We start from the raw sequence: 24,169 nt of genomic DNA on the forward strand, positions 1-24,169 counted from the left end.
CAAAAAGGTTGCAGAGGAAAACGCTAAACTCAGAAAGAGGGCGAAGAATGCTGAAAAAGAATTCGCTCAGCTTGTCAAGTATCTACCGAAATTCGCAGACAAAGTGATGGATTCGAAACCAGTCACTGAAAAATTCCGAGCATATGCCCAAGCATCCAAACTCGCTACACGCTGCGAGTGGTATGACTTATTGTGCAAACTTGGTGATCTCTCTCAACCCCTCCCTTCAGATATGGCCGAAGAAATATGTGCCACAGATGATGCCCGAGAAGCGCTTGCGAGAGCAAAGAAGGAGGTTGAGAAAGTCAGCATACCAGCCTTAGAGGAACTGGTTCAACAAGAGGGCGTTACTTTTGCAGACATTAAAGCGCTAGAGCTTTAGATTGTCTTAGTTAGATTTCAAACATTTATTTCGCAATCCTTAATTGCGTTTTTTGTAATTATTCGCACTTTTTCGCGCTTAATATTAGTAACATACTTTCATTCCGCAGTTGCAACTTATCTTATTTATATAGCGCTTTACTTTATTATATATTCATAATTCAGACTTGCCCTTTGCAATTTCCACATTCGCTATTGTGCACATAACAAACACGTACTTTATGCGAAACAATCTTTTAATCATTATGAATCTTCTAAGTCCGACAAATCGATCCTTAGGAAAATTTAGCATTGCGAAGCATCTAAGCATTGGCAAGATCAAATACTTAGGAAATTTTATCCTTTCGCAATATTTACAATTTAACACAAGTGGACAATTTCATCACTTGGTTTTTAAAATATTAATTTGCAATGCATTCTTGCATTATTACAGTATTTAAGCAGGTCATGTTTAGCGAAACCATGCCATTTTACCTAAAGTATCCGCAGAACAAATATTAACTTAGTGTTATAAAAAATAAGTAATTGTATTCTGCAAAAATAAACACCAAGCGTGGCCACACGCAGTGTTTTTGCTTTGTATAAAAACAACTACGAACACTGAAATTAACTTTGCTTTATTCATTACTTTTTCGCGATACGAAGTTCAGAATACAATCGTAGCATATCAAACATTGATCAAATTTTGACTAAACAAATAATAACTTTTTTTCTACTACAAATTTCTGCACTTATTCAGAGTGGACTGAATGCCCCTCAACACCCGTGTTTTCACTTGCCATAATCATAGCTCAAAATGGCTCTACTTCTGCAGAAGTTAGCATGTCAATTCCCTTATTAGCAGAAAATTTAACCATTCCATGTATAGTAGAAGGGATAGCGCCAAACATGCGCAAAGCAGTACGCCCAAGTATCATATTGAATCGCGACTGACTTCGCATTATATAAAGATTCAATAAAGCTTGTCGCCTTAACGACTCATCGCAATCATCAACTAGCTCAATTTGCAACTCCAATTGACCAATAGCCCAAGTTGACTCTCCTGAAAATCCTGCAAGTGAAATCGCAGTAGGTTTCATCAAAGCCTGAACATCTGCGGGCAGTTTGCTAAAACATTGTTCGTACATAACATCTACACTACTACCAGTATCCACATGAACCTTCATAATCATTATACCAGTATTTGCAATGCGACATGAAACCACCACTGGTTTGTCTACATTCGTAGTCAGATTTGTAGGAGGAAAAGTAATAGAAGGACATTTCCAGCTTGCAATCTGTTCAGATATTTGAAATACCAACATTTCGCCCTGCACCTCTACCACGTTAATGACCTGAATTCCGCGCTGATTTTCTTTCTTACTTACTGTTTTTACTCCCAAATTTTTCACCGCAGGAGCCTTCCTCTCAGCCACATTTGGTACGTTTGGAGCATTAGCTTCTGCAGGCATCATAATCGCATTCGCAGTACTTGTAGTACCCTGCGCGATTAAATGGTCCAGCTTGCCTTGCTCATAAGCCTCCGCGATCAGTCCCACTAAATCTCTACAGCGATTGGTGTCATGACCATAGTCATCATGGAAAACACAAAACTTTAACCTATCCCGCCTGCTATTCTCCCCTAAAGGCTGCGGATCAGGAAAAGACTTAGCAACCCTTTCTTGTAACAAAATTTCCTTAGGCGTTTTTGTTAACATCTGAATGATATTGAAAGACTCATTGTTCCATTTTCGCGTAGAATAGCGATCTCGACGACCATATCCATGGTTATCATTCTGACCTTGAAACCTATCATTTCGCAGGTAACCACTGCCGCCATTTCTCCGCGAAAAACCGTTACCGCGGTAATTATCACTGTTGCCATCGCGAAAAGAATCATTGTCATCCCGCCGACTTTTTTCTTTACCCCACCCACATGTAGGAGTTATAGTACTATCTTCTCCACCACGGAGATAGTCATATGTTTCCTGTTGAACCTTAGCAAAAGTTGGTGGAACATCTCTTCGCAATCTTCGCACAAGTGTTGGATGTCGCTGTGGGTTAATAGCATGCAAAAAACCAGAAACTTTTTGGTCTTCATTTAAACTTGGTATCTTTTGGCACTCATAAATGTACCGCGTAAGTAACGTGCTCAGAGTTTCTTTGTTTCCTTGTTTAATATCATGACATTCTATATTTGTTTTCTTCTGCGGTAAAAGATTCTGAAAATGCAACAAAAATTTATCGCGAAGATCAATGAAACCAATGATACTGCGAGCTTGCAGGCTATGAAACCACTCCCTAGCGGATCCTTGCAAGACCATAGGGAATACTCTGCACGCAACCGGTTCATCCCAATTATAGGTGCTTACCACACCTTCAAATCGCTGCAAAAAGTCTAAGGGGTCAGTTAACCCTGAATAAACTCCCAACGTCGCTGGCACAATAGGCAGTGTAACAATTGGATAATTAGAAATATGCTGGACAAACTTGTCTGCAGCAGTGGTGATTTCAGTGGCCTTTTTTGTGCGAGTATCAGTATTGTCTGCACAAAACATGGCGATCATATCTTGCAAAAAATTTGGTTGCTCAAATGTATGTTGCATTGATTTAGGCGCAATGCTTCTAAAAGCATCTGCTAAAAAATTTTGAGCACTTTCCTTGCAACACAGCATCAGATGCTTCACCTTCATTCCCATGACGAGGAAAAGGTGTTGGTGGTCACCTTCGCTTAACTTGTAGAATTTTTACAAATTCTTCCGCATTGTCCGAATCATCAGAAAATTCATTCTCTTCTCTTGGCACTTTCGCATTTTTCGAATTATAAACAGAATTTAAGATAACACATTCATCCGCACCATCGCTATCACTATAGAGATGATCAGTGACTAAGCGATCAGCTTGTGATCCAGAATCATTCAACGGCCATAAGTAAGTTCGCGGTACACGAGATTCGCAAAAATCTTTTCTAGCTTGCTTAATAGCCGTGCCAAGTATTTTGTCTGCTTTGCCAGTCAAAACCTTTAATCGCTTACCATCAGCGATGGTTTCCTCACGATGTTGCTGCAAATTTCTGCGCGCAACCATTTTTTCAGCAGCAACCTTTAGTTGCGAATCAGCGTTAACAGGATTGCCACTAGGCGCTTTATCTAGCGATTCCTTCCCTGAACTACCCGCGATAGTATTAACTTGTGCTTGTATACCACTTAACAAGGCATTTTGCGAATCATTAACCAATTCATCAGCATTGATGGAACCTCCTGCGTGTTTCATGTTAGCTGCCATATTCAACGACCAAATCAACTAATACGCTTCAGCGACTTCCTGCAAATCATCGTAACAATACACGATTTAAATTAAACCAAGCAATTGATTGTTTGTCAGCACAAAACAAAAAATTTCAAGTTTAATTCATAAAACGTGTCCCACGGATGGCGCCAATTGATCAATTCATAATTAATGAATTACTTAATTACGAATTGATTGCAATAATATTATGATGGAGGATGGGATGTTTGATGATTATTTTGGGCCCCGATGATCGTCTTTCACTTTAGCAATCAAGTGATCAACCACCCCGACCCGGTCTTGATTGTCAATTAGCATGATTCACCTTAGCGCGATGTAAAAATCCCTTGGGCAAGATCACAAGTGGAAATCACAAAGGCTTGGGCAAATGGCAAAGAATCAACAACCTATAAATGAGAGGCCATGCTCTATTTTTATAGTATTCTAAACATTCGCGGTCTGCAGATTGCTTAACTATCCGCGGAAATTTATTGAAATGACCCGCATTCTTTTATAAGCGCGGAAGCATAACTGTTTTACTTATTTTCAGCGAATATTCCATAACTTTGGATTATAGTTCGCGCAATTCTGTTCTTAACCTTTAGCAAATAAAATATACATATACAATGCTATGTATATGATCAATTACAATAGTGATAAATATCGCAAGTTTAATAACAACAAGGGGGAGGAAGTCAAAGGTTTAAAAACAACCACGCTGATAATGTTGCATGATAAAAGACCTCACGAAAACACCAAAAGAAATATTAGCTATAGAGGCAGTATGCAAAAGCTTCGATCCCCCGATACCTTTGTCAAAATATGGGAATATAGGTAAAAGAAAATTTTGCGATATTCATGATGATTATGGTCATGAAACCAATGAATGTCGGTATTTAATCGAAAAGGTAGTCACTGAACTTAAAAGAGGAAGATTGCAACAGTTGAAGAAAGGTGGAAAAATATCAAGTGAGAAGCCAAAAGGAGAAAAAGAGTATCCATGGCAAAGAAATAATGATGGAAGGGAAACGGACAAAACCATTAACATGGTGACTGGCGGGAAAATCAGAGACGCAAATTAGAATCGTCAGAGGAATGGGAAAACGCTCCCATCCTATTTCCGGCCGTAGCGCAAGAACCCTCGGATTCACAATTAAAGGGAGCATTAAAAGCTATGGGTACATCATAAAACGATTGCACGTAGACACTGGTTGCGGTGTTGATATAATGTATGTACATTATTTCTGGTTGCTGCCTAGAGCAGTACGAGCTAAGATAATAGCTCCTAGCACCGCATTATCAGGGTTTTCTGGGGAGTCCGCATGGCCAATTAGGATCATCGAATTGGAATTAGAACTGGTAGATGATGATAATAAGGAGTTAGTAAGAAGTACAACAGTAGAATTTGCTGTAGTAAGGTCTTACTCGAAATATGATAATGCTAAAAACGAACATATATTTCATAGCATTATCCCTCAAGAACGACAAGCTTTTAGTTGCAATTGTTCTATTTACTAGTGATATCCGTTTAAATAATAAAAGGTGAAGATAAAATACAGATGCGATGAATTGAAGAAGCAAACGACCAAAAAGCTCAAAAGTACAAAGTACAATCAAAGAGGTTCCAATTATTGATGAGAAACGTCTCAAAATTACAAGAGTACAAGCCGTAAAATGCAAAGTACAAGATATTAAATTATACGGAAGGACGTTCGAAAATCCGAAACCGAGACATGAACCAGCTTTCAACGTACGACGCAACGGATCGGAAATTATAAATTAATTATGTATATAAATATAATATAATATATAATTAATTATATAAATTATATATTTATATTATATTTATAATAAAATCCGTCGGCAGACTAAGATCCAAACTTGGATGAGCTGGAATCATGACCTCCGCACTCGCGGAGCTTTGAAGACCAAAACGCACCGCACTCACGGAGCACTCTCTGCCTATAAAAGAACATGCATTTCGACGATTTATATATACCTTTTATATTTTATATATATTTTTCTTTCCCCATTTTTATGTATCAAGTATCACTCCAAATCGTAATCTCAATTTGTAATTTTAATTTTAAGTTAGTGATAATAATAAGGATCGATTAGTCGAATGTTTTAAGGTTTTGTAAGTCGAAACTCTGTCCGTGTACCACTACGCTAATAACACCCACTGTAAGTTATGTTTATGTTATTTTCATTAATGTCTCATAGCTAAGTTATTATTATGCTTATTTAATGCCGAAGTAATCATGATGTTGGGCTAAATACTAAAATTGGGTAATTGGGCTTTGTACCATAATTGGGGTTTGGACAAAAGAACGACACTTGTGGAAATTAGATTATGGGCTATTAATGGGCTTTATATTTGTTTAACTAAATGATAGTTTGTTAATTTTAATATAAAGATTTACAATTGGACATACCTATAAATAACCATATACACTCAATCGGACACGATGGGCGGGATATTTATATGTACGAATAATCGTTCATTTAACCGGACACGGGAATGGATTAATAGTCTATGGAATTATTAAAACAAGGGTGAAATTATGTACAAGGACACTTGGTGTAATTATTAAACAAAGTATTAAGACCTTGTTACAGTTTAAGTCCCCAATTAGTTGGAATATTTGACTTCGGATATAAGGATAATTTGATGAGGACACTCGCACTTTATATTTATGACTGATGGACTGTTATGGACAAAAACCAGACGGACATATTGAATAATCCAGGACAAAGAACAATTAATCCATGGGAATAAACTAAAATCAACACGTCAAACATCATGATTACGGAAGTTTAAATAAGTATAATTCCTTTATTTTCATATTTAATTGCACTTCTAATTATCACATTTTTATTTATTGTCATTGTATTTAATTGCACTTTTAATTATCACACTTTTTAATTATTGCAATTTTATTTCATCGCACTTTTATTTATTGCAATTTCATTATCGTTATTAATTTTACGCTTTAAATTAAGTCTTTTATTTATTTAATATTTTACATTAGGTTTTAACTGCGACTAAAGTTTTAAAATCGACAAACCGGTCATTAAACGGTAAAAACCTCCTTTTTATAATAATAATATTACTTATATATATTTGTATTTTTATAAGATAAAACTAATATAGCGTTAAACTTTGTTTAAAAGATTTCCCTGTGGAACGAACCGGACTTACTAAAAACTACACTACTGTACGATTAGATACACTGCCTATAAGTGTTGTAGCAAAGTTTAGATATATCCATTCTATAAATGAATAAATATCTTGTGTAAAATTGTATCATATTTAATAGTATTTCCTAGTAAAATATAAGCTATTTCATATACGCCTCGCATAACATCAAGTATTTTTGGCGCCGCTGCCGGGGAACTTAAACGCCGAAAGCGCAACGCTAAAAATAAGAAGAAAAAAAATAATATATTTATATTTTTAAGAGTTTATAATATTTATAAAGTAAATAAGTATTTTTATTTTAGTTTTAAAATTAAATTTTTATTTAAGTTATATTTATATTTTTTATATTTTATAAAACAGAAAAAGTAAAAAAATAAAAAATAAAAAATCTGATCCTGCATAAAAATCGAACCTTTCTCAGCTGAAACTGACCCCTCCGTGACTCGCGGAGCTTTTGAACTGGGACTAACCGCACTCGCGGAGGTCCTCTGACAGGTCAACATAGTACGCATTAATTACAGTTTAGAGTTTTATTAATAATAATTATTATTATTAACCCTAATTAGGTTTTAAATATTTAATTAATTTGTTTTAGTTTTAATTAATTTTTTTATTTAGTTTAATTAGTTTTAAAAATTATAAAATTAATACTTTTATAAAATAAATAATATAAAAATAATATTTTTATAAAAATTATAATTTTATAAACTTTAAGTTTATTTTTATATTTTGTATCTTTTTATTTGTTTTAGCATAATTTGTATTTTTTTTATCGTTCGTACTTAGTTTTAAATATAGTATTTGCCATAGTTATTTTTATTTCTAGATTTTTAGGCTTTGCCGTTAAATCCCTCAAGTGCTTTTTCTTTAGACTAAGATCTAGGTGCTTTAGAATTTTGCGATACCGTTTTTAGTTTTTAGTTCCTTTTTAAGTTATTGCCATTTGGGATATAGTATTTCTTTTAAGCTTTAATATTTTTAGACGCAAATTTTAATTTTCAGTTTTTAGTGCCTTTTTAAGTTTAGACGCGCTACTTTCTTATTTTTATTTTTCGACGCCTATTATTTTTCGCCTTTTTATTTTTTCGACGTTTTTCGACGCGCTTTTTTTCTTTCTTATTTCTCGCCATTCTAGTTTTTAGGACTTAGAATTTTCTCTATTTCTTATCTAATATTTCTTTAAATTTCAAACGAAAAATTGTTTTAAGTGGTTAAATTGATAGACATCAAAATTTTCTGGTTCGTAGTAATAGTTGGATTTGTACGTGGACCGGGTTATTGGAGCCAAACAGTACTCAATTATATTGAGACCAAACGAATCCTGCCCCTCTGCTGCATCTTTTGGCTATTCGAAACGTGGGCAAAATCAGAAAAGTCTATTAATTGGATAACTTATATAATTTTTCTTTCTTTTTAAAAAAACTAATAGGATATTCAGTGAATGCACCGAGCAAAACGTTCACCACCTTTTGTACGTTCACCACCTGTAACTCGATCAAGACATCTAGCAAATATTGTCGTCGTTGATTTTTATTTAGAATCGTCATCCAGTCGACCAAGTACTCCAATTCAAATTTCCGATAATCCATTTTTTGAACCCGACCTCACAATTGAGAATCCAGAGAATATTCAGGGACGATTTCGAGATCCTGAACCACTAATCTTTCCTCCGGAACCACCAATCATTCAAACAGAGATTGTTGAGGAACCAACCATTAAATCAGAATCCTCTAGTGATTCAGATTCAACAAATTTAATCATGGAAAATCTGGAACCTTTAAGTATGGAAGACCGAATGAGAGCTAAAAGCACTGGCCAAGGTCACGCAATTACTCAACCTGACACTAATGCGCCAGATTATGAAATCAAAGGACAAATTCTACATATGGTGACTAATCAATGCCAATTTAGTGGTGCGCCGAAGGAAGATCCAAATGAACATCTTCGTACCTTTAATAGGATCTGCACTCTATTTAAAATAAGAGAAGTTGAGGATGAACAGATATATCTCATGTTATTTCCCTGAACTTTAAAAGGAGAAGCCAAAGATTGGTTAGAATCATTACCTGAAGGGGCGATTGATACATGGGACGTTTTAGTTGAAAAATTTCTTAAACAATTCTTTCCGGCATTTAAAGCCGTAAGACTTCAAGGAGAAATTGTTACGTTCACACAGAAACCAAATGAAACTCTATATGAGGCATGGACCAGATTTGGAAAGTTATTGAGAGGATGTCCACAACATGGTTTAGACACCTGTCAAATAGTACAAATATTCTACCAAGGATGCGACATCACTACAAGGAAAGACATCGATATAGCAGCTGGTGGTTCTATTATGAAGAAAACAGAAACTGATGCTTACAAAATTATTGATAACACTGCTTCCCACTCACATGAGTGGCACCAAGAAAAAGATATCGTTAGATCATCTAAAGCAGCTAGAGCTGATTCTAGCCATGACTTAGATTCCATTTCCGCAAAGATAGATGCTGTCGAGAGACGAATGGAAAAGATGACTAAGGATATTCACTCAATACGAATTAGTTGTGAGCAGTGTGGAGGACCACATTTGACCAAAGATTGTCTCTGTATTGAACTAACAATGGAACAAAGAGAGAATGTTTCATACATAAACCAAAGGCCTGGAAATAATTATCAGAATAATTATCAACCGCCAAGACCGATTTACAACCAAAACCAGAATTATAACCGAAATGTTCCATACAACAACCAACAAGGTCCTAGCAATCAACAAGTATCTAATAATACTTACAATCAGCAAAGACCTAATTTTTAAAACAAACCACCACAAACCGATGATAAAAAGCCGAATTTAGAAGATATAATGACGAAGCTAGTTGAATCTCAAACTCAGTTTTTCACATCTCAGAAACAAACCAATGAATAAAATGCTCAAGCATTTAAAAATCAACAAGCTTCTATTCAAAATCTGGAACAAGAAGTGAGCAACCTAGCAAGGTTAATAGGTGAAAGAAAATCGGGAAGTCTACCTGGTGATACAAATGCTAACCCCCAGAATGAAACAGCTAAAGCCATTACCACAAGAAGTGGTATTACACTTAAACCACCTGAAATACCTGTAATTTCTGAGGAAACTATTCCTACTCCACAAGAACCACAACCTGATCAAGATAAGGAAAAAGAACTGGTAGTTGAAAAGGTTAATGAAGATAACATAGTTAAAGCTAAACCTTATGTTAAACCATACCAACCACCACTTCCTTACCCGAGTAAAATGAGAAAAGAGAGACTTGAAGCCGAGCAATCCAAATTCTTGGATATGTTTAAAAAAATAAATGGCAATCTTCCTTTCATTGATGTGATTTCAGGAATGCCTAGATATGCTAAATTTCTGAAAGATCTAATCACGAATAGAAAGAAAATGGAAGAACTCTCGGCTCTTACTATGAATGCTAATTGTTCTGCAGTGCTGTTGAATAAGATACCAGAAAAATTATCAGATCCAGGAAGTTTCACAATTCCATGTTTTCTGGGTAGTCTTAGTTCAATAGAAGCATTGGCAGACTTAGGTGCTAGTATAAATCTGATGCCGTATTCATTATACACTAAACTAGACTTGGAGAATTGAAACCAACAAGAATAAGCATACAACTAGCCGATCGATCAATAAAATATCCTAGAGGGATAATGGAAAACATGCTAGTTAAAGTTGGTACTTTAGTATTTCCAGTAGATTTTGTTGTTCTGGACATGGAAGAAGATTCTCAAGTTCCTCTCATATTAGGAAGACCATTCTTAAACACGGCTAAAGCAATGATAGACGTGTTTGGTAAGAAACTAACCCTAAGTATAGAGGACGAGAGTGTTACCTTTTCAGTTGATAGAGCAATGCAACAACCGCAATCTGCAGATGATACATGTTATTATATTCAAACTACAGATTCACATGCAGAATTGTTAGAAGAATTTCTAGAATTACAAGGAACAGGAGAATGTTCTTTAGGAGAAGGTACTGAACCAATTGATGAAACTGAAATGTTAGCTACACTTATGGCTAATGGATATGAACCAACAACAGAAGAAATTCAAATGCTAAAAGAAGAAGACAGATATCGATATAAATCATCGATAGAAGAACCACCGACATTAGAGTTAAAGCCACTTCCAAACCATTTGGAATATGCTTATTTACATGGTGAATCTAAATTACCTGTAATAATATCATCTTCTCTTACTGAAAATGAAAAATCTCAACTTATTTCTGTGTTAAAAGCACATAAACCAGCTATTGCATGGAAGATTCATGACATTAAAGGAATAAGTCCTTCGTATTGCACACATAAAATTCTTATGGAAGAAGGTCATAAAACATATGTGCAACGTCAAAGAAGACTAAATCCCTATATGCAAGAAGTTGTTAAGAAAGAAATTATTAAACTGCTTGATGCAGGTTTAATTTATCCAATCTCTGATAGTCCATGGGTAAGCCCAGTTCAATGCGTGCCTAAAAAGGGTGGCATGACTGTCATTACAAATGAGAAAAATGAGCTTATTCCTACTAGGACTGTACCAGGATGGCGTGTTTGTATTGATTATAGAAAATTAAATGACGCCACCAGAAAAGATCACTTTCCCTTACCTTTTATTGATCAAATGTTGGAAAGATTAGCCGGAAATAGTTACTATTGTTTTCTTGATGGTTTTTCCAGATATTTTCAAATTCCAATAGCACCCGAGGATCAAGAGAAAACCACATTCACGTGCCCTTATGGTACTTTTGCTTACAAACGCATGCCATTTGGACTTTGCAACGCCCCTGCAACCTTTCAAAGGTGCATGATGGCGATCTTTCACGACATGATAGAAGAATGCATGGAAGTTTTCATGGATGATTTTTCAGTCTTCGGTGATACTTTTGAATCATGTTTAGTTAATCTTGAACGAATGCTTATTAGATGTGAACAATCAAATCTAGCTCTTAATTGGGAGAAATGCCATTTCATGGTTAAAGAAGGCATCGTTCTTAGACATAAAATTTCAAAGGAAGGAATTGAAGTGGATAGAGCTAAAGTAGATGTAATTGCTAAACTTCCACATCCCACCAATGTTAGAGGAGTTAGGAGTTTTCTAGGGCATGCCGGTTTTTACTGACGTTTCATAAAAGATTTTTCTAAAATTGCCACTCCTATGAATAAACTCCTAGAAAAGGATGCTCCATTCATCTTTTTAGATGAATGCATCAAATCTTTTAATATTCTTAAAGAGAAACTCATTAATGCGCCGATCATGATAACTCCAAATTGGAATTAACCGTTTGAACTAATGTGCGATGCAAGTGATTTTGCAATGGGAGCCGTTTTAGGACAAAGGATTGAAAAATGATTTCAACCTATATATTATGCTAGTAAGATGTTACAAGGAGCACAAACAAATTACACAACTACTGAAAAAGAACTCCTTGCTATTGTCTTTACTTTTGACAAATTTCGATCATATCTCGTTCTAGCTAAAATGGTGGTCTATACCGACCATTCTGCTCTTAGATACCTATTTTCGAAACAAGATGCCAAACCAAGATTAATCCGTTGGATCTTACTCTTACAAGAGTTTGATATTGAAATCCGAGATAAAAGAGAGCAGAAAATCTCGCCGCTGATCATCTTTCTCGTCTTGAAAATCCTGAATTAGAAGTTCTAAATGAATCGGCCATACAAGACAACTTTCCTGAAGAATATCTATTGAAGATAGATTATAATGAAATTCCATGGTTTGCAGACTATGCAAACTACTTAGTATGTGGATTCCTTGAAAAAGGATTGTCGTACCAAAAACGAAAGAAATTCTTTAGTGATATAAAACACTATTTCTGGGAAGATCCACATTTGTTTAAAAGTTGTCCCGATGGAATAATACGCCGATGTGTATTCGGAGATGAAGCTAGTAAAATTTTAAACCATTGTCACACAGGACCAACAGGAGGGCATTATGGGCCTCAACTCACAGCAAGAAAAGTTTACGATGTTGGATTCTATTGGCCTACAATTTACAAAGACGCACACCTTCTTTGCAAATCCTGTGATGCTTGTCAAAGGGCCAAAAAAATAAGTCAACTTGATGAAATGCCACAAAATGTCATTCAAGTATGTGAAGTATTTGACATTTGGGGTATTGACTTTATGGGTCCATTTCCAAAATCTCATAATAATCTATACATTCTCGTTGCCATTGATTATGTATCTAATTGGGCGGAAGCACAAGCTCTCCCAACTAACGATGCACGTCTTTTTGCAAGGTTTGAAACACCGAATGCTTTAATAAGTGATCGGGGAACTCATTTCTGTAATAACCAACTTGAGAAAGTTCTCAAAAGATATGGAGTAACTCATAAAATCTCAACCGCATATCATCCATAGACAAGTGGACAAGTTGAAAATACCAACCGAGCTTTAAAACGTATTCTAGAGAAAATCGTAGGATCAAATCCGAAGGAATGGTCCATAAAATTGGAGGATGCACTCTGGGCTTTTAGAACAGCCTACAAAACTCCAATTGGAACCACACCTTTTAAACTCGTTTACGGAAAAGCATGTCATCTTCCAGTAGAAATTGAACATAAAGCATTTTGGGCTTTGAAGACATGTAATCTTAATTTACATGAAGCTGGACGTCTACAGTTAAGTCAATTAAACGAATTAGAAGAATTGAGACATGAAGCATACGAAAATTCGTTAATCTATAAAGAAAGAACAAAGAAATGGCATGATAAAAGAATCAGAAGTTCAAAAGAATTTAAGGAAGGAGACAGAGTTCTTCATTTCAATTTACGATTCAAGCTATTTCCTGGAAAATTAAAATCAAGATGGTCTGGACCATTCATAGTCAAAATAGTTTTTCCCATACGGAACTGTAGAATTAATAAATTCAAATGGGATTGAATTTAAGGTTACTGGTCACAGAGTTAAACATTACATAGATAGTCCAATGGAAGTTGACAACGAAGTTAATCACAATTTCGACACCACAACTAACTAAGTGTGGGGAGAATCAAGTCTTTAAAGGATAATATGTATTTCTGTTAGAGTTAAATTTTCTGTTTTCATGTAGTTCTCGGAAATGGGACCCGAATGGTCTTTCCCTAGCAGACCCTAAAGAACTAGTCTTCTCCCCCCATTCTGAATTTTTATTTTTTTTAGGTTTTACGAGATGAAGACTTCCTGTGAATTAAACCATGGTCTGATGCTACACGCTTTGATCACTAAACGTAATAATGACACACTTCCAAGTGAAATAGTATCATTAATCAAAGGTAAATTGGACGGAGTAAGAAAAGAATCCAGAAACGAAAATAATAAGTTACAGTTTGGTAAAGGAAAATCAAAATCCGCAGCGAAAAGAAGAGCACGACACCTTGAAAGATGTCACAAATGCGGAAAATGGTCACACGAAGGTAAATGTTCAAATAATCAAACCTATTCAAAGACCGAATTTGTTACTTTATGCAGAGATGGACCGTTCATATGTTTAGAAGAAAAAACGTTAAATGCTCGAGGTTACGCCTATGTAGCTATGGAAAACCAATTAGTCCGACTATCTTATGAGTGGGCTAACGCATATCACTAAGAATACTATCTCACAGGTAAGTTTGTACAGTTTTCAGTTTTTAGTTTTTATTTTTATTTTTAACCTTTTGATAATAAACGCTAATTTGTTCGCTATAAAGTATTAAATTGGTATTCGATAAAATTAGGTATGCATGACCGAAATTATTGATATCATATAAAAATTTATTACATCACTGCGAAATTTACCGTTTATTCTTAAGGTATAAATATCTTTAATCAATCAACCCAAAATATTTCAAAAATTCGTCATGAGTTAAATTAGGTCGTTGAACCGAAATTACTTCACCAAAAAGAGGGGCGTATATTTTTGATAATATTTGATTGATTAAAGTGGGATAAAAGACCAAAAAGATTTTTAATTTTATTTTTACTTTGTTTTTAAAATTAATATTAAAATAATATTGTAAACTTGTTAAAATTAATATATATTTAAAATTGTAAATATTTGAAAAAATTAATATTTTTAATATAAATGTATGAAAACAAAAATATAATTTAAGTTTGGTGTGAATTTTTAATATGAATTTTTAATTTTATGCATTTTAAATTTAAGTTTGGTGTAAATTTAAAAACAAAAATTTACTTTATTTTGCTAAGTTAAAAATATGATTTTTAAAATTCGTCGTGAGTTGAAGACTAGGTCGTTGAACTGAAATTGCTTTACCCAAGGGAGGGACGAAAAATTTTATTATCATTATTTTTAATCTTATATAACTAAAGTATACCAAAAACATTAAAAAAAACCCAAAAAATCTTTGCTTTTAAAACAATGTTTTGAAATGACGAAATTTTAAAATTTTGTCGAGGGACGGACTAGGACATCGTTCCGAAACAACCTCGTCCTAAATAAAAGGAAAAATAAAATTTTAAATTTAATTTATGTTTTGTTAGTATAAGGTTTTCGATAAAAAAAATAAAAAATTAGCCGCGACTCGCGGAGGTTTTAGTGGGACCACCACCGCACTCGCGGAGCTTATAAAATCCAGAAAAAAAAAATATAACTGGTCGAACAGACCAGTTTGTACACCACCCACACCCATTTTCTGCGAAAAACACACACAAAAAATCGCCCAAATTCGTGATTTTTCACCATTTTTCATCAAATCTTTCATAAAATTACAATGAGGAGGCTATTATCAAGGAATTACTCAAGGAAATCGGTAAATTTCTACACCTAAACACCATTTAATCCGAATTTTTAGTGTTCTTGAACAATTTTATGCCTAATTCGATTTTGATGCTTTCTAGTGTAATACTTCAATTGTTTGTGTATTATGCTTGTATAACCTAGATTGATGCTATTTAACATGATTAGAAGCTTTGAACTTCAATTTTTGAATAATCTAGGATTTGTGTTCATGAGCAAAATTAGGGCTTTTTGATATAAACAGGTTATGGCCGAATTTTGTTGTTAGTTTATGCTAAATTGAGTAGTGTAACATGTTTAGGTTGCTAAATAATCAAAACTTTGATCCTAAACATGATTTATGAAGATTATAGTGGACTTTTTGAACCAAAATTGCATGAACTTGATTTAATTGATATGAATGCCATGAGGAACTTATTTAATTGTTATAATGATTGTTTTTGACATGTTTTAAAAGATAAATGCGAAGGAACTTTGTATACATTTTTGTAAAAGTATATTTGTAAAAGTGTAGAATTGTTAATATTTTGAAAATGTGTATAGAGTTTAATATGGATTAAACATGTCATTGTAATTGTTTAAGATTTATGACTTTGCTAAAACTAATGCATATTTGGATGCACAAAAATTGTGTTTGATATATTTTGCAGACTGAAAGGGGTGAATCTTCATCCTAGGCTCGCAATGCTCCTCCGGAAGATGCAGATCAATAGGAAATTAATAACCAATACCGACAAGATATGCCTCACCCAATTGTTTCATATTCAAACATTCATGAGGCAGATTTACATCCGAATTTGAGATTTGATAGATATTGGATAGACTATCCAAAATATCAAAAGAACCTGCACAACCTTGTGTCTAATAATGTTGAGGTACCCAGAGTTATAGATTGGGAACCATTAGAGGTAGTGGAATTAGCCGAGCCAATCAGGGAATTACTTACTCAAAGGTATGGTAATTCTACTTTTAGTGATTGGGTACGTTTATTCAACATGCGTAGACCTGTGTATAGAGAATGGTGTATAGAGTTATTATGTACTATTGAAATAAATGATCGGGTAGATACTTTAACCGATCGTAGTTTTCTTAGATTTTTATTAGGAGGGGAGATGCGCCATATGTCTTTACTAGATATGGCTCGGGCTTTACGTATATATACGCCCGAGGAGCTAGCATCTTATGATTGTCAGAGGTTAATAGTTTATGGTAGGAGGGTGGATGAGAATTTTGATACGAATGATGTATGGAGTAGGATGACTAGCCATCGCCAATTCCAGGGGGGATTATACTCTTATCTTGATATTGATAGAGCTGAATTAAGAGTAATCCATAGGTTTTTAGCCAATTCGATTACACAACGAGGTAAGAATAAGGAAAAGGTAAATGAACAGGATTTGTTTTACCACATGTGTATTCGAGACCCACAGAGCGCAGTAAGTATACCTTTTTGTGTGGATTATTATTTATTAACTATGGTTAGGGGTATGAGGCGTGGTAGCATAATAGGAGGTGGTATATTTATTACTTTAATTGTTGAATATCTCGGTGTGGATAGAAGTCGGGGGGAATATTAATGGCAGAACTAGAACCCCGCGATAGAATAGATTTGCGTGTTTATCATGGTGCTAAGGTCTTAAAAAAATAAAACAACGCGGCAGCACGTTATGATGGCAGGCATCCACAGGTTGAGAGAGATCAACAGCAAGGTCAACCGGGAGGGGGTAATTCAATGACGGAAATGCAAATTTTTATGTCTCGACACGAGTATGAAATGGCTAGACAAAAAGCATTTCAAGATTGGCAGTATCATCAAAGCCAAATCATAAGTCATTGTACACACGTAGGTAGAAACTACATTCCTACCGTTATGCCCGAATTTGCTCCTTGGACATTAGAGAGCCGACCACCATATCCTACATATGACCCGGCCCAAGCATTTTACAATATCTATGGATATGCTTGGGACCCATACTGGAACCATCCTCCTCATCCGTAATTTTCTATTTTTGTTTATTTTATTGTAATGTTACTAATTCTTAATTTTCTTATTTCTTATTTCTTATTTTATTATTATAATAGCTTTTATAATTTTCTAACTTTATTAGATTTTAATAATTTTTGAATGTGGTGTGAAAACCCAACTTCAAAAATATGTATATATGTGTTTGCAGTTTATCTCATGTACAAAACAGGGTAAAACAGCGCATTTTCAAAGACTGGCATTAAGTTCAGCAAAAGCTATTAATTTTGACGACGAAACGAAAAAAACAAATGTGATGTACCAACAGACGGAATGAACAAATGATGTGCACCATTTATCATTCAGCAAACAAACGCCAATATGTTTGGAAACTTTGGTAAAATTTAATCATTTTTCTACGCTAATCACCCTCAATAATTTAAATTGTTACTGATTTCTTGCAAATGAGGGCATTTTAAGATCTTAAGTGTGGGAAGGGGTTAAATTCTTTCGGATTTTTAAAATTTTTAACTTAAACACTTAGTTACCATTAAAAATACTAGTAACACAGTAGTTGTATTAGAATCTAGTGCTCTCTGATAACAAAGAACAGCCCTAGTCTTATATACTGACTACCCATTTCTAGTAAAATTTTTCAAAATTTTCAATTAAATGAATTCAAAATCATGTTTATAAATATTTATGAACGATAAAACTAGTTGTTAACACCGAAATTATTGTTACCTCGGAAAGGACATAAATTGAGAAACAAACCAAAATATTAGAATTCATTTAAAATGGAATAGAGGACAATAAAAAGGCAAATAAAAGAAAATAAAAGCCAAGTGTGGGAAAATTTACCAAGTTATCTTAAACATATGTCACATATTTCTGTAACAAATAATTGAAGATACTTTTGCTTTGGACTAAACTAAACAGTTTTACCCGATTTATTATAATATATTTGAAAGAAAGATGGATCTACACGATGAATCAATTCCATCGTTAAAAGGAAGTAAAGTCTTCAGAAAAAGAAATGCGCTTCTTGATTTAGGTCATGAAGTTGTCGTCCAGACCAGCTGTCGGTTGACGAAAAACCTAGAAAAGTCATCTCTAAAATCAGCAGGAAATCCACGGACCTCAGCATAAAACAGGGTCGCCAAGTGGTCAGACTTATCCTAGCCATGAGAGGATCTGTCTTGTAAAATGGGGAGGACGCCGTGCAAATTAGCTGGATAAGACTAATGAATCAGATCCCCAGAAAGGATAATCTCCTTAAAGATCAAAAATCAGCTTTTAAGCCTGATATTACTCAATCCTAGAGATTGACCTTAAAGATTGAGAATTACAAACTCATGGAATTCAATGATATCTAAACTCGAGCTTGAACGAGAAAATATTTTGATCAAAATTACAAACCGATTTGTTTTCTGAAAACCTATTTTTAATGCGTTCATTACCATTGAACGTAAAATCCTAGGAATTCACCTGGAATTCATTAGGTCACCTGAACCAAATCGAGTGTCAACCGTAAGAATGGTGGTTGTATAGCATGGTCAAAGACAGGACCTTGTGCCAGACCGAAAAATTATAAGGGTGAGCTTTACTATTGCTCCTACAAAGGATAGTAATTGCATCCGATACGTTATAGACCATAATTAAAAGCATGTCAGGGGACATTGCCTTAACAGTTGCTTGTTCAACGCTTTCCTTTACAACCGGACGGTATTTTACAGAAAGGTAATATACGGAGCAAGTATACTGGACGTGTTGCTTTCCCAATACAAGGTTAGCAAGTGGGTGACACAAAACCTTAAGTTTTGAGCTAAAAATTTCAAATATGAAACCCACCAAACCCACAAAAAGAATTTACAAACACCGGTGAAGGGTTATCCCGGAAAACTTATCTAGGGTAAAAGCTAGATTTAATTTTCAAAAGATCAAATGTTTTCATAAAGATCCAATTTCCTTAATGGATCTAAACTTTTATAGTCATGTGGGACTGTAAACCACATCGTTACTACCATTGTTTATACCGCCGTATAGAAATCACCGATGTACAAAGTGTGAAGAATAAAGAAGTGATTCTAGTATATTTCAAGACTATATTGCTTGAGGACAAGCAATGCTCAAGTGTGGGAATATTTGATAATGCTAAAACCGAACATATATTTCATAGCATTATCCCTCAAGAAAGACAAGCTTTTAGTTGCAATTGTTCTATTTACTAGTGATATTCGTTTAAATAATAAAAGGTGAAGACAAAATAAAGATGCGATGAATTGAAGACGCAAACGACCAAAAAGCTCAAAAGTACAAAGTACAATCAAAGAGGTTCCAATTATTGATGAGAAACGTCTCAAAATTACAAGAGTACAAGCCGCAAAATGCAAAGTACAAGATATTAAATAATACGAAAGGACGTTCGAAAATCCGAAACTGAGACATGAACTAGCTTTCAACGTACGACGCAACGGATCAGAAATTATAAATTAATTATGTATATAAATATAATATAATATATAATTAATTATATAAATTATATATTTATATTATATTTATAATAAAATCCGTCGGCAGACTAAGATCCAAACTTGGATGAGCTGGAATCATGACCTCCGCACTCGCGGAGCTTTGAAGACCAAAATGCACCGCACTCGCAGAGCACTCTCTGCCTATAAAAGAACATGCATTTCGAGGATTTATATATACCTTTTATATTTTATATATATTTTTCTTTCCCCATTTTTATGTATCAAGTATCACTCCAAATCGTAATCTCAATTTGTAATTTTAATTTTAAGTTAGTGATAATAATAAGGATCGATTAGTCGAATGTTTTAAGGTTTTGTAAGTCGAAACTCTGTCCGTGTACCACTACGCTAATAACACCCACTGTAAGTTATGTTTATGTTATTTTCATTAATGTCTCGTAGCTAAGTTATTATTATGCTTATTTAATGCCGAAGTAATCATGATGTTGGGCTAAATACTAAAATTGGGTAATTGGGCTTTGTACCATAACTGGGGTTTGGACAAAAGAACGACACTTGTGGAAATTAGACTATGGGCTATTAATAGGCTTTATATTTGTTTAACTAAATGATAGTTTGTTAATTTTAATATAAAGATTTACAATTGGACATACCTATAAATAACCATATACACTCAATCGGACACGATGGGCGAGATATTTATATGTACGAATAATCGTTCATTTAACCGGACACGGGAATGGATTAATAGTCTATGGAATTATTAAAACAAGGGTGAAATTATGTACAAGGACACTTGGTGTAATTATTAAACAAAGTATTAAGACCTTGTTACAGTTTAAGTCCCCAATTAGTTGGAATATTTGACTTCGGATATAAGGATAATTTGACGAGGACACTCGCACTTTATATTTATGACTGATGGACTGTTATGGACAAAAACCAGACGGACATATTGAATAATCCAAGATAAAAGAACAATTAACCCATGGGAATAAACTAAAATCAACACATCAAACATCATGATTACGGAAGTTTAAATAAGCATAATTCCTTTATTTTCATATTTAATTGCACTTCTAATTATCACATTTTTATTTATTGTCATTGTATTTAATTGCACTTTTAATTATCGCACTTTTTAATTATCGCAATTTTATTTCATCGCACTTTTATTTATTGCAATTTCATTATCGTTATTTATTTTACGCTTTAAATTAAGTCTTTTATTTATTTAATATTTTACATTAGGATTTAACTGCGACTAAAGTTTTAAAATCGACAAACCGGTCATTAAACGGTAAAAACCCCCTTTTTTAATAATAATATTACTTATATATATTTGTATTTTTATAAGATAAAACTAATATAGCGTTAAGCTTTGTTTAAAAGATTTCCCCGTGGAACGAACCGGACTTACTAAAAACTACACTACTGTACGATTAGGTACACTGCCTATAAATGTTGTAGCAAGGTTTAAGTATATCCATTCTATAAATAAATAAATATCTTGTGTAAAATTGTACATATTTAATAGTATTTCCTAGTAAAATAAAAGCTATTTCATATACGCCTCGCATAACATCAAAATACAATGCGCTTTTAGGACGCACAACTTTGCAAAAATTGACAGCTATTCCATCCACAGTGCATGGTCTCATAAAGTTCCCAACTCTACTAGGAATCACGACGATAAGGTCGGAAACACAAGATGCAAGTGTTGCGGCTGTAGAACAAGCCGAAAAACAGCCAAGTGAAGAAGAATAGCTCCGAAGCTGCAGGATCATCGCAAACCCGCGATATCCAAAGCAGAAAATTAAAATCGGCGGAGGATTGTCTGATGAAACAAAGTTTAAGCTCCGTAACATATTAGCCTCTAATACGGATGTCTTTTCATGGAAAGAAGCAGACATGAATGGTGTACCAAGAGAAATAGCTGAGCATAAGCTTAATGCAAACCTAAGTCTGACACCGGTACGCCAAAAGAAATGCGGTATGGCACCGGAAAGAAGCAAATGGTTGAAGGCAGAAGTTGACAAATTGGTCAAAGCAAATATATTACGAGAAGTGAGGTACCAAACGTGGGTGGCAAACCCGGTACTGTGAAAAATCCTGATGGGTCTTGGCGCATGTGTGTTGACTTCAAAGACATCAACAAGGCCTGTCCCGAAGATAATTATCCTCTACCAGAAATAGATTGGAAAGTCGATTCGCTATCCGAATTCCGGTATAAATGCTTTTTGGACGCGTACAAAGGATACCATCAGATACAGATGGTAGCAGATGATGAGGATAAAACTACCTTTCACACCAGCCAGGGCATATATTGTTATACCAAGATGCCGATTGGTTTAAAAAATGCCGGAGCAACATACCAACGCGTAATAGACGAGGCTTTTAAAGGTCAAATTGGCAGAAATTTAGAGGCATATGTTGATGATTTGGTGATAAAAAGCATAACAGAGCAAGGTTTGTTGGAAGATATATTAGAAACATTTGCATCATTGAGGAAGATAAACATGAAGCTCAATCCGTCAAAGTGTAGTTTTGTAGAAGAGAAAGGAAAGTTTCTTGGTCATATAATCACTGAGCGCGGTATACGCGCAAATCCAAAGAAAATAGAGGCCATCGAAAATATGCCGTCACCTAGAAATAAAAAAGAGGTGCAAAGCTTAACGGGTAAATTGGCCGCGTTAACAAGATTCTTATCAAAATCCGCAAAGAGACCGCTCCCCTTTTTCGGGACATAAAAAAATTGCTTAAAGAAGACGGATTTCAAGTGGACAGAGGAAGCAGAAGTGGCGTTTCAAGAAATGAAAAAGCTATTAAAGGAATTGCCGACGATGACTGCACCGATTGCGGGAGAGACGCTGATACTTTACTTAGCAGTATCAAAAGAAGGATAAGTTCAGTATTGATAGCGAATAGGGGGCAGGTACGCACTATAAACTAAAATATAGTTATTTCTTAATCAATAGACATTTCAAATTATATGTATTATGCTGTGCAAACAGGTACAAATGCATGTATATTTTGTTAGTAAAGCTCTAACAGGAAGCGAATTAAATTACTCTGTGATCGAAAAACTAGTTTATGCGCTCGTGCATACGGCTAGGCGCTTAAGGAGATATTTCCAAGCGCACCCAATAATGGTCCTAATGGACCAACCAATAAAGCAGGTATGACAAAAAAGAAAGTATTGTCAAAAGCTTACAATTGCTTGAAAAATTCTCTTAAATTTATATTCGCTGATATTTGTTGAGCAGGTGCTATACAAACCAGAAAATTCTGGTCGCATGGCCAAATGGGCTATTGAATTAGGTGAGCACGAGATAAGCTTCTCACCAAGAAGTGCGATAAAAGGGCAAGTCCTAGCAGATTATCTTGCTGAAACAGCCGGAGACATCGAAATCTCATATGAATCAAAAGAAATACCACCTCTGCCCGAACAACTGTGGGAAATGCACACAGATGGAGCTTGTGGTCCAGAAGGCGCAGGGCAGGAATAATCCTAAAAAGTCCAGAAGGAGAGGAATACACCTTTACGTTACGTTTTAGTTTCCCTGTAAAAAATAACGAAGCTGAGTATGAAGCATTATTATCTGGAATGCGAGTAGCAAAATACTAGGAAGTAAAAGAGCAGTCAATATATGTTGATTCACAGCTAGTTACAAATCAATTCAACGAGATATTCGAAGCACATGATGAATCGATGCAAAAGTATCTGAAACTTGTGCAAGAACTTGCGGTAGACTTCGATTTATTCCAGATAACATTTAGCCATTTCAATAAAGAAATTTGGGTCGAGGAAGTGTAAGTTAAATCCATTGATACAGACGGTGTATCTGTCGTAGTCGAGGAAGATGAGCTAAGTTGGATGACGCCGATAGTGGAATTCTTGAACACGGGTACATTGCCAATAGATTCAACAGAGGCAAGAAAGATTAAAATGAAAGCACCGATGTATTTGCTAGATAAAGGTATTCTATACAGAAAGTCTTTTTTGGGACCTCATTTGCGGTGTCTTAATCCAACTCAAGCAGAGTCAATCATACGAGAAGTGCACGAAGGAATGTGCGCTTTGCACTCAGGGCACAAAACAGTTGC

The 24,169-nt window shown here is 34.7% G+C and overlaps 2 protein-coding genes across 2 annotated transcripts; one reads left to right on the forward strand and one right to left on the reverse strand.

Moving 5' to 3' along the window:
• Nucleotides 1–832: 832 nt before the first annotated feature.
• LOC139841908 (uncharacterized) lies at nucleotides 833–3,059 on the reverse strand. Its single transcript, XM_071832094.1, has 3 exons — nucleotides 2,162–3,059; nucleotides 1,316–2,002; nucleotides 833–855 (listed from the first exon to the last, which is right to left on the reverse strand). The coding sequence occupies exons 1-3, from the start codon at nucleotides 3,057–3,059 to the stop codon at nucleotides 833–835; spliced, it is 1,608 nt and encodes a 535-aa protein (XP_071688195.1).
• A 1,684-nt stretch (nucleotides 3,060–4,743) lies between these two features.
• On the forward strand, nucleotides 4,744–22,168 carry LOC139841909 (uncharacterized). The gene is made up of 3 exons (XM_071832095.1): nucleotides 4,744–5,038; nucleotides 21,696–21,815; nucleotides 21,936–22,168. Exons 1-3 carry the CDS (start codon nucleotides 4,744–4,746, stop codon nucleotides 22,166–22,168), a joined length of 648 nt encoding a protein of 215 aa, XP_071688196.1.
• The last annotated feature ends 2,001 nt before the right edge of the window (nucleotides 22,169–24,169 follow it).

The sequence above is a fragment of the Rutidosis leptorrhynchoides genome, chromosome 4 (assembly GCF_046630445.1).
Source record: "Rutidosis leptorrhynchoides isolate AG116_Rl617_1_P2 chromosome 4, CSIRO_AGI_Rlap_v1, whole genome shotgun sequence".
In the NCBI taxonomy this organism is placed as follows: Eukaryota; Viridiplantae; Streptophyta; class Magnoliopsida; order Asterales; family Asteraceae; genus Rutidosis; species Rutidosis leptorrhynchoides.